Genomic DNA, 12,025 nt, shown 5'->3' with positions numbered 1-12,025 from the left:
TGCACATTATATTAGTTTGACCAAATTATAGAACAAGGGCAAACATAAAACCAGCAGCCATGGTTTAAGACACAGGGGCAGAGCAGGCAGACGCAAAGGCACCGCTACCTCTACAGCATTGGTTTTAAAACAAAGAGCTCACAGCAGCCACCCAAAGCCAGCTGCAGGACATGAACATCAGCGAATTCCTCGGGGCAAAGGGGGATCTGAAAATTGGAAAATCCCCATGGAAGAGCTGGTTTTGATCCCCTTGGAGGTGTGGATGTGCCGTAAAAATGTACGCCCACCAATCCCACAGCCACCCACCTCCCCCGCACAGCTAGCTACCCCACTCAATTCACGCACCTCCACCCAAAGGCAGATAACAGCCAGAGCCTCACCAAAGCCATCCTTCACTGATATCAAGGCAGTTACTTGATGATTTTTGAATTAGGGATTGAATTTTATTGTAATATAATGTGAATTGAATTGCTGTTTTGAGTATAATGGTTAAGTTTCAGAATGGTGATGATCATTTTTTTTACTCTGAATTTTTTTATGGGTTTTGATGAGTTGCTGTGGAGTTTTTATGGGTTTTTTTCCACTCAAATTCACATAGAATTCTACATATTCACCTCCATGGAATACATAAACAGTACACAGTAAACACAGTGTGATGATGAATATAAAACACCAAACTCAGTGATAAAACTAAACTAAAAATAAAAAGAATAAAAATATTTTTAAAAAAAATTTAAACAATCTGAATGAGATGAGATTAGCAGGGGATTTGAGAAGTGAACCACTCCATCACATGAATTGGGGCTTTGACCAACTCCAGAGCCAACTCCACGACCACCGTCACGCACAAACAGCACGGGCATATGCAAGTCAGCAACAATCTACACCGATAAAAGAAGATTACCCCCACCCAAAAATAAAAACAAAAAAACCAATCAGACCCAAACTTCAAAATCAACAAGCTCCAGGCACTACGAAATATCAGATTGCATAAAAATCGCATAATTTCAAAAACCCATATGACCAAATTGAATGAAACCGCATAACAAGTTAAGAACCAAGAAAATTAGAGATTGCCCAGATGACCCATATGCCTGAAAATCAATTGAATTGAGAAAGGCAGAAGGAATTGTACCCGACGATCCAGATAACGATGCCGACGATGGAGAGGACGAGGGAGAGGAGAGCAAAAGGAAGGCCGAGCAGAAAGCCCAGAGGCCTGCAATCACCTTCTGAAGAGCACATTTTCTCTCACTTTCTTTCTTCTTCTTTTTTCTGGGATTTTGGTTCTTCAGCAGCAACTGCTTGAGAGTTGAGAGAGAAGAGAATGGAGAGAGACTTGTTTAAGTAATGGGAGACGGCACACGTTGTGTGTTGTATTGTTGGAAGTTTCTTGTGCTTTTCTATTTTCTTTTACCAACGCAACCAGTGGGATATGCATGATTACGAAAAATCTGTATTGGTTTTCAATTAAAAAATATTTAAATATTAAAAACATATTTAAAGCATCGAATCTTGTACCTTTTCTTTTCCTAACAGGAATCTTTTACACTTACCCTATATACTTTCGGAATAAAGTTTTACATTCTAAACCATGTATTTTTCAACTTTTTTTTTTAAATAATAAAAAGAGTGACTATTATTATGTTTTTTTTTTTTTTAATTCTCCACTCATATTTTGTAACAAGAGATATGGAGTTTTTTTCTTTTTAATACAAGTGATAGTCTAAACGATAAGGGGATGAAGAGTTTTTCACACACACATTACTAAAGATGGAAAATACCCTTGTTGGGTCCTCAACCCTAACGAGGGAAGATTTTGGGGAAAAATTAGGCCCGGTACGAAGATCTCCGAATTTTAAAAATTCCCGATCAGGTACAGGCCAGAATGGTATTGTTATCCCCATACCAAAATAATTTACATATAAGATTACTATGTATTATTATAATATAATCAATAAATATATAATTTAATATTTATTTAGTTTTCTAAAATAAAATTGAGATGATTATGAGCAGTTTCATTGAATTTTATAGGTCAATTAAATGTGATTGATAGTTAAAGTTGAAATAAATGTTATAATGTAGGATAAATATTTTTTTATATAAAAATTATCTGGAATTCAGGCCGGGTTTGAGAGAAAGCCCCTCGACAAGACGAGGAGGAGGATTTCCCGAAAATTGTTATTGGGGATGAGGCACGAAGGCACATATAAGAAGCTGAAACAAGGATAATATTGTCATATTCGGCCCCAAACCGTTATGTTGTCATCCTTATCAAAATGTCATGAAGTTTAAATCTAAGGCTATTAAAGTGCCCCAAACCGCTCGTAGTATTTTGACGTAGCAAATAATTTCACAGCAATGACGATGTGCCAGGTGAACTGAAAGATGTCCATATGGGCTGCCACCTGGAAAAGTAGGTTGTAGTTAAATAGATGTCTATATGACCTTTTTTTTATATTATTTTTTCATATTCTCAAATAGACATTTTTGTGTGGAGCCAAAGAAAAAGACTTATGAGATATTTTGTCAACAAAGCTAGTGTGGCGGTGAGCCCATGATTCCTTAGCGTGTCGTATTAAATGAAGAACAGATGTGCAAAGCAAGTTTGAGAAGAGAAGTCGCCTACGCGTGTAGGTAGTGATGCGAGAGGTTATTTGCATCTCCTATGGCCATGTGAGCCACGTGCTAAATTATGCATCCCACCACATTTTAATTCCGACTCTCATTATTTTGGCCAATTTCTTTGACCGGCTTGGATGCCAGAAAAGAAAAGGAGAGAGAACTTCTATAATCGTACATATAACAAATGCATGTACAAAATTTACAAGAAAAAACTATAATAGTGAAGCATCTTAACAAAAACAAGAAAGAAGAAAAAAAACTACAACTGTGACCCAGAAGTAGACAAGAATTTGACAACAGCTTTTGTACTTGAATTTTTCTGTTGAGCAGAAAAAGAAAGAAATTGAAGATGAGGGTAAAGATAATAACTCAAAAATATGTGCACTTTTCTAGATCTAGTATGATGTCGCTTTCTCTCTTCTCTAAACATGCCAAATTAGGTGATGCCCTGAAGAAAAATCAGCAAGATAGGTAACTGGGTTGTAATGCTTCTTGCGAACGCACATGAAAGAAAGAAAGTGTGCAACCATATACGAGGATATGCTTCATACCAATTGCTCGGAGACGAAAACATTTGCTGAAGCAAAACAACTAAGGCCTGTTCAAACTTGAGTTCTCACTCTCCATGGAAATTATGGAAGCAAGCCTACCATAAACCTGAATAATAGTTGAGATGTTAACAGTATCCATTTGCCAAAGGATAAAAGATAAATAATAAAGTTCTGAAATTAGTTCCACGGAGCATGTAATGCTAGGATCACATACCTCCGTAAGCTTCCCAGTTTTATCCTTTTTCTTATTCTTATCCTGGTCATTTGTAGGTAAGTCATACCTGTAGAGGAGATGAATCAAATTGTTATGATTCCATGAAGATATATTTTTAAACATGCAGACTAGAACGAGAATTTAAGTCATTTTTCAAAAAGATATAACAAAGTTGAACTTGATATTTAATAGTGACATTTTGTACAAAAACTCTTCCTAATTAATACCAATCCAAAGAACTGCCAAGAAATACAATTTGCTCACCAATCACGAGGAATGCCAGCCTCATCACGAGCAGAATAATTGAAGGGCCCTCTCAACTCCACATTATACTCTTTTAACAAGTCTGCATGGTTATTGTAAAAAATCCGTGCTCTAAGAATGTAGTAGGACAATAGATGAGAATATATACACAGGAAATATGAAGGGACAGCCAACCTTTAAATGCGGAAGATGGGGTACAATCCATTTTCTGACAGACATCAACAAACCAATGGACTCCAACAGCCACATGTGCAACTTCTTCATCAGCAATTCTAGCTACAATGTCTGATGTCCTGAGATCTCCAAAGCCAACCAATTTTTGCACAAGTCGTGGTCCAGCATCTAGTCCTCGAGCTTCCTAAAACCAAGGATTACAACTCATCAAATATAAGCTAAAGACAATAAATCTGGACGAAACAAAGATTAAATTCTTTTCTTTTCTTTTCTTTCTTGCTTTCTCTTTGTCCCTTTTTTTAATGTGTGTGCAGAACACGTGTACACATGTGTGCATTCTTTTCTTCCCTTTCTTACCAAGGAGTCTACCCTTAAATTGGTTAATAACAACATGCTAAAATGTTGGGGGGAAAACTAATGTTTCTTAAGTCATCCATCCTCAAATTAACTATATATCCAGATAACTATATATCCAGATGTTCATGGAGTGACTGATGAGGAAATTATCTTGCAATCAATCAACCATCTCCAATTTTTCTTGGTATTATAAACAGCACCAAATCTTAGCTTTTAAAGAAGCAAATGCCCATCATTCTTAACGAGTTATCAATGTTAAAAAATAGCCTCAAGAAGTACGTGTCAGGTAAATTAATTGAAGGAAAACTAAGAGTTCAAGACAATGCCAATCCTGCCTGCAGTAAGGGCAAGTAGATGCAACACAGTTATGCGACATCAAACATTATCGCAAAATCATTTGTTTTTGTGTCCAATATGCATCACTAGAAATCCAAAATTTGGTCATAGTAGCTAAAGGTAGAACAAGCAGCAGAAGAGTTTATATAATAAATCAGTCAACTGTTACAGCACTAATCTAGGCTTCTCGCGCTTTCTTCCTATAATTTAGCTCAACAATCCTCTAGACCTCACCATAATTTGACAAAAGTTCTACAGATTCAAAAAATTCATTATTCCAATTTATTTATTTTCAATTTTTGGAGCAGCCATTGTTCTAAAAACCACGAACTTTTACAACTTGATCCCATGTAGTATCAACCGTATAGGCTTACACTTCCTCAACATTCCATACAAATATATACAAAGGTCATAAAGCTCTCTTTATTTGGAGAAGGACATAATAATTTTGAGAGAAATTATACATAAAACATGTGAATATTATCGATAAATACATTCAAATAAAAGTTTTCAAATACTACATACATATATTATATATATAAAGGATGATCTCTTTCCAGAATGTCTAGCAAATCAAGACTGCAGATTCAGACACAACTTAACCAATTAAACTATCCTGATTGATAGTCTGACAAGATAACAACATGTTACACAACAAAGCAAGAGAAACTGATTACATATACATTGCACACATGTGAAGATTTTAAACTATGCAACACTGCAATTGGAGATGTTGCCAATCACCAGACAATAGTCAACACAAAACATTGGTATTGAGGGATGTCACAGATTGTTATCGCATGGAAAAAACAACATATTTTTTCTTCAAGAAGTTTTAATAAGGACATTTTTCTCAACCGTTACATTATATATGGATACCTAAGATGCAATGACATGCATCTCAGCTTGTTTATGTCTGATCTATTGGCTGAGAAAAATGTTGTTTTTTTAAATATTAGACATAACATAGGGTTTATGGATATTACCTGGACTAGAGGGATCACTGCCAAACGTGCAGCAACATTTTCAGATGATTTCTCACACTCCCTCCAAAGCAGATTATGAGCAGGCATGTCTCCATAACTTGTCACAAAAGCAAAGTTACAAGTCAACCTAAGAAACAACAACCAATTATGTACCCAAAGTAACTACTCTCCTCACTTGAAACCAAGTTCAGCAAGTCTCTGAGAACACCAAGCAAAATGGCGACTCTCATCGTCAGCGACATGAGCAAAGTCAGCAAAAAATCCCTCCCCTAGAGTCTCACTAAAAGGTGAAAAACGAACAACAGTATCCCAAGCCAAGTCAATCGCATTGAGCTCAACATGAGCAAGATTATGAAGCATATAAGCATTAAGAGGCAAACCCGAGTTCTTGGGAGCTGGAATTTCTTTCGGGGAAACCTGAATTCACATAGTACATGGCAAAAATGAGTGCCCACAGATGTGCATAAGCATTGTATACATCTTTATAGTTTGTTCAGAAAAAATTAATATAAATTAAAACACTGGAAACAGGAAATTTGCATGAGAAAATATGCAATACCCAATTCAAGGGAATATTAAAAATACCCTCAAAGGCAACAAGTACAAAGCTTTATCATTATTTATAAATTACAAAAAAAATGTATTTTTAAGGAACAGAGAAACAAACCAGTTGAGGTTTGAGAGGGCGAGCGGGTCGAGGAGGGGGTTCACACGAGCCAATTGGAAGGTTCTCTAGGCGCCACCTGGAAAAAGCAAGATGGGAAAGCTTGGATTTGGCGAGAGGGTCACTGGTGGAGAGAACCAGAGCACCAAGCTCTGCAAGAGAGGAAGCTGATGACACCATTGGACTGTCATCGCTGTTAAGAGAAGACGGCTGTGACTGTAGTGGCTGAGGTTTTGGGCCTTTGGGTCCCCAGCAACGATTCTCATTGAGTGGGGACTCTCTCCAGGTTTGCAGACCAGTCCAAGGTGAACATTGCAAGGAAGAAGAAGAAGAAAAGGAGTTGATTTTGAGGCAGAATAAGAAAGGGACATGGGAACACAAGGAGCGTTGTAATGTTGGAGAAAGCATGGGTTTCAGTTTCAGACGCTGCATTTCATTTCATGTGACCTCCCATTCATCGATTCTTGTTTTTCTTTTTGTTTTCCTGGTCCGTTTAATGCTTGTTGATTAACTTTTCTGGTCTGTTTGTTTGGGCCTGGTTTTGGCATTTTAATTTGCTGGGATTGGTTTTCTATCGCCCAAAGCCCATAATTGTTTAATTTGTTCGTCTCTTATTTAGTTAATGATGCAAAGTCACACGTCATGGGGTTTGTGGTTCAAGTGGTTAAGAACAATTATCATTGTACTTAAGGTTCTGTATTCCAATCACCCCTCAATATCGCTCGTATTCATTAAAAAAAAAATTTGATGCAAAGTCACAGGAATTTTGTTTGCATCATGGTTGGGCACAACGTCGTTTGGTTTAGTGTTGGGCGAAACTAGGAATTTTTGTAATGGTGGGCTTTTTCTTTTTTTTTTTCTTATGGGAGATATGTTATATTACATATTTTTCTTAAAACAATCAAGTTCATTCACATACCGAACAAATATAATGCAAAGAAGTACATAATATATGTAAAACATCAGATTAAACACATATTGCCAAACATCCTAGTGAAGTAGAACTCTAAGCTATTTGAGTTTCTCAAAATCGGTGATTATTGAATCTGAATCAATATCCATAGAAAGTTCTTTCTTAATGTAGACAATAAGGGAATCTGTCAAATACTCATCCTCCATCTTGTTGCGAAGTATAGTTTTAATATGTTTCATAGCTGAAAATGTTTGTTCTGTAGTCGCCCCAGAAACTAGAAGAGTTAACACTAAACAAATCAACCTATCAATCAAATAATATGTCTGTGCTCTGTTTGTTTGAGTTCATCATTAATATAGTTTAGAAATAGTAAACATATTTTGAAAGATATCAAGATGTACTTCAGACTAAAAAAGTTCTAGATGATACCTCAATAAATGTAAGTCTTTAGAAGTGAAATCTCCTGGATAAAATTTCTCTGCAAGCTTGGGAATATCATCAATTTTAAATGCTTTAAAATCATTGCTAGGGTCCAAAGCAAAGCTAAGAGTAAGAAGTTCTATTGTTCCATCACTGAATCTAGTGTTTAACTCTTCCAATTGATAATCTATGGTATCATTGAATAAATCAACCTGGTAGTGATGTTCAATTGTAATATCATCACATTTTTGACAAGAACGACGTGTACCAATTTTGTAAAGAGCATTCATATCTGGCATATCAATGTCATGTTTTTTGCAAAATGATTCCACTTCCTCAAAGAAAATATCCCAACCACCCAATCTTAATTTCTTAAGAACATCTTTTGTACTACGAACTAAACTCATAGCAGTCAAGATATCTTGAAATTTATTTTGTAGTGCTCGGCAAAGGCCATTAGTAACTCCCATAATTTTTTTCCAACAAATGCAAGACAAATATGAACTTAAAAGATGTCATTGCTTTGAAAGTACTAGTAGCTTCCCTGCATATAGAGTTAGTGGCTCCATCCTTAATTAAGGTCTCAACCACTGAACAAGATGCATTATACATATATACCAAGTCTGAAACATAATCATAATGAGAACCCCAACAAGTAGCTCCAAGTTGAAGCAAGGTACCAATTCGATTAGCCCCTCTACTTGTGTCACGTTCACCAATATCCAGCATATGTGCATTATCAACTGCTTGAGTAGATTGTAACTCGCCATGGCACTTAGGAGAAGCAGTAATAAGATTAATAATAGAATTCAAGATTGAAAAGAATAGCCAAATAAGAGTCACACCTTTTGTTGCTGCAACTAATGTTAATTGTAGTTTGTGAGCAAAATAATGTACAAATATGCATAAGAGCAATCTCTAAGAAATAATGCTTGTAATCCATTCTATGAACCTCGCATATTGCTAGCACCATCATATCCTTGACCTCGCATTTTATCAATTTGGAGATCACAATTAATTAGGACTCGAGATATCTCTTTTTTAAGTGTTGAAAAGAACTAGTGTCTTCAACCCTCACAATCTCAAAAAAAAGCTTATCGTACAAAACCATCTCTATCAACAAATCTTAAAACAATGACCATTTGCTCTCTGTTAGAGCACCTCCACCCCAAAAGGAAAGGGCAAGGCAAAGGCAAGGCAAGGGTATACATTATTCATGTGAATAGTGTCAGCCTTGCCTTTTTTGGTTCCACCCCAAAGGGCAAGGGCAATGACAAATACTATTCATTTTACTTTATTTTCTATTTTTTTATACTTAAACCATTAATTTTGATAAGTTTTTTAGATAATATTTTCAGTTGTCAAGTGTCGCTATTTATTATAAAATTCTCACTTAAAATTTTAGATAAAAATTTTCGGATAAAATTTTCAGTTGCCACGTGTCCATATTTATTGTAGAATTCACATCTCACTCATCATACAATTGAAATACCTACTCACTCATCATACAATTGAAATATTCTCAGTCCTCATAGTCCGACACAATGGAGTATAAGAACGACTCAATCATTGGCGGAGGCGTTCCACCAGATCACGACGTGGGGGAGTATTTTTCTTCAGATGACGTAATAGTGCCATTATTTCAGACACTGAAAGCACCACTGGAATCGACTGCAGGCATTGTTCACTTGAGGAGCCATGTGTAATGGTTTTCCTCTTTTTTGTTTTGCCTTGACTAATCTATTAAAAAAATGAAATTGGAAATGCAAGAAATATATATATATATATATATAATTGAATAAAACGAAAATTATTTTTTTTTTACCTCGTTGCCAAGATTTTGACCTCTTCGATTGATGGAAGAGGCCATTTGTATTTTTGCACATATGAAATTTTGTAGTAGAAAATTTAGTGTGGAAAGTGAAAATATTGGAAGGAGATGGGTTATGAAGATTTGGTGTGGAAAGTGAATAAAATTGTTAGGTATTTATAAGGAAAAAATCTAGAACTTTTTGGTATTTTTTTAAAAAAATTTCTAATTTTTTTGCAATTGTTTTAGCCAAAAAAATCAAGCCCCGTCGAATTTCTGGAAAAAATTGCATCGGAGCGTCCAGGAAGCTCCACGTGGCATATTCCCATTGGGGCCCGTCAGCGATGACGTCATGCTGACGTCAGCACCTTCGGGCAGAAGCCCAGGCAAGATCTGCTCGTGGGCTTGCCCGGGTTGGTGGGACCTAGGGCTTGCCCGAGCTCATTTTGCTGCGCTGGAGTTGGATTTGGGCTAGCGGGGGGCCTGCTGCCTTGGCAGGGCTTGTGCGCTACACTTGCCCTTAGATGTATCTTTTGCTTCATCAACAAGAATACAATAAGTCAATTCCCCAACTTCCTTGCGTATTTTAGTTCTCACTTTGTCAGCGAGAATATGCAAAATCTCATTTTGAATAAATGGTGAGGTATATTTAGCATTTCTCAGGGCATTCTCTAAAATAACTTCAGCAACTTTATCATTCCAATTTGCTATATATTTTCATCAATTCAATGAAATTTCCTCGATTCATTGAGTCTATGGATCGTCATGACCTCTAAAAGCACATGCTTGAAATGTAACCCAACGAACACTCTCAATTGTTGCCTTTAGCCGTAACCGATTCTTCCAAATTTGCTCTTTTGGTTGTTTGTGAATAACTTTCTCAATATTTTGAGATGATTTCATTAAATCTTCAGCACATCTTACACAAGTATTATATGGTGAAGGTGGACCTCTAACATGTTGCAAAAATGCACATCTCTTTCCATCATTCACTCTTTTCCAATTATTGAACCCTTCAATAATTAGTGAAGACCCATTTTGCTGGATTCTTTTCAAACACAAAGCATGGTAAACAATATATCTTATTTGTTATAGGAGAATACTCTAACTATGAAAATTGTGAGAACCAAGAATATTGAAATTGACGTCTTTGTTGCCCGAACAAAGTCCTTGGATACTCAAAAAATTTAGGTTGATAAGGCCCTAATTTGGTATAAACCCTTCAAATCTCATCACACTGATTAATGGGGTGTTCACAAATTGGAATACGTTTCCTTGGATCTCATTTTAAAGAACTAGTGTCAAACTAAATTGAAGTATCAATATTAAATGCAAAAGGTGTATTCTTAGTATCAAGATTAGATGCAGAAGGTGTATTCTCATTATCATTACCACTTTTTCCAAAGAATAAATGAATAGTCTTTCCTCTCTTCGCCGGTCTATTATCATCATGTAACATTATATCCTAACAAAAAAAAAATATTATACACCAACAATCATATATATATATATATATATATTCTTACAGTGAGAACCAAAAATACATCAATACATATAAACAATAACAACTAAGAATATATATGATACTAAGAATACATATATTCTTAGTATCAAGATTAGATGCAGAAGGTGTATTCTCATTATCATTACCACTTTTTCCAAAGAATGAATGAATAGTATTTCCTCTCTTCGCCGGTCTATTATCATCATGTAACATTATATCCTAACAAAAAAATATATATTATACACCAACAATCATATATATATATTCTTACAGTGAGAACCAAAAATACATCAATACATATAAACAATAACAACTTAATTACTCTATGAAATAGAACATTTATCAATTGAAATCTTTCATATATAAATATTATTGTCTCTTTTCTTGTTGCTCTAAGAATTCCCAAAATTTAACTCTCAAACCTTAAAAATTTAACAATAACAATTCAAATTTAGAATTAAATAAGAAGAAAGAGAGAAACCTACCAATATTGAAGAACCCACTGAATGATTTTGAAAAGGAAGATAGCAGATGTTTCTGTGTACTTTTCTCTTTTACTTTGTTTCGAAGCCCTCTTCTTTTTGGGGTTTACTATTGTTGTGGTGATTTTTTTTATTGTTTTGAAACCCTCTTGTTTTTTGGGGGTTTTTAATGATATGCTAATATTTTAATGATTGTTGCCCTAATTGACGAACCCACTGAACAAGAGCAGCATGCATGGGTTGAGAAAAAAAAATACAAGTTTCATATTCCTTTCCTCTCTTTTTTAATCTTGCTTATGGTGCTAGTGGGCTAATATTTAATTATAATATATTTGTTTATACATTGAAGCTTAAATTAGAAACTTAGCACCACGCTACAACCCACTGGAGCCCCTTCTTAGTTCCGCCTTTAGTAAACTCATCCCCCAACCGACCATGTTGACTATAAAGATCGTTGGACCAACGTCGACCTGAGATGAGATGTCATCAAGCACGTGTGTCCACCAAGAATTACATCTTGGTTCGGTTGGTTTCAGTGATGCCAATGAGGTACGAGGTAGAGGAGCAATGACCATTGACTGAGTCGACTGCAAGTCCTACAAGGTGGAGCTAGGACAGAGGCGAGATCAACGAGGAAGAAGGCCACCAAGACGAAAAGCCTACGCAAAATGAAAATGAGAGAGAGAGAGAGAGAGAGAGAGAGAGAGAGAGAGAGAGAGAGA

General features: G+C 35.7%; 2 protein-coding genes across 4 annotated transcripts; both read right to left on the bottom strand.

Annotated features, from left to right (window-relative positions):
* Window positions 1–562: 562 nt before the first annotated feature.
* Window positions 563–1,387, bottom strand: LOC117612605 (signaling peptide TAXIMIN 1). Its single transcript, XM_034341285.1, has 2 exons — window positions 1,136–1,387; window positions 563–881 (listed from the first exon to the last, which is right to left on the bottom strand). The coding sequence occupies exons 1-2, from the start codon at window positions 1,243–1,245 to the stop codon at window positions 758–760; spliced, it is 234 nt and encodes a 77-aa protein (XP_034197176.1). The 5' UTR covers window positions 1,246–1,387; the 3' UTR covers window positions 563–757.
* Window positions 1,388–2,215: 828 nt separating this feature from the next.
* LOC117612599 (uncharacterized protein HI_0077-like) lies at window positions 2,216–6,635 on the bottom strand. Of its 3 annotated transcripts, none has more exons than XM_034341279.1 (8): window positions 6,178–6,635; window positions 5,686–5,927; window positions 5,511–5,607; window positions 3,832–4,015; window positions 3,658–3,739; window positions 3,394–3,460; window positions 3,180–3,285; window positions 2,216–2,411 (listed from the first exon to the last, which is right to left on the bottom strand). In XM_034341279.1, the coding sequence occupies exons 1-7, from the start codon at window positions 6,604–6,606 to the stop codon at window positions 3,220–3,222; spliced, it is 1,167 nt and encodes a 388-aa protein (XP_034197170.1). In that variant the 5' UTR covers window positions 6,607–6,635; the 3' UTR covers window positions 2,216–2,411; window positions 3,180–3,219. The 3 variants fall into 3 exon arrangements, with proteins under 3 accessions (XP_034197170.1, XP_034197171.1, XP_034197169.1); XM_034341280.1 differs by lacking the exon at window positions 2,216–2,411 and adding an exon at window positions 2,781–3,076; XM_034341278.1 differs by lacking the exon at window positions 2,216–2,411 and having other exon boundaries at window positions 2,781–3,285.
* Between the last annotated feature and the right edge of the window lie 5,390 nt (window positions 6,636–12,025).

Source organism: Prunus dulcis, unplaced genomic scaffold (assembly GCF_902201215.1).
Source record: "Prunus dulcis unplaced genomic scaffold, ALMONDv2, whole genome shotgun sequence".
NCBI lineage: Eukaryota > Viridiplantae > Streptophyta > Magnoliopsida > Rosales > Rosaceae > Prunus > Prunus dulcis.
Note: the sequence above shows the minus strand (reverse complement) of the source record. Positions and strands in the feature narration are given on the sequence as shown.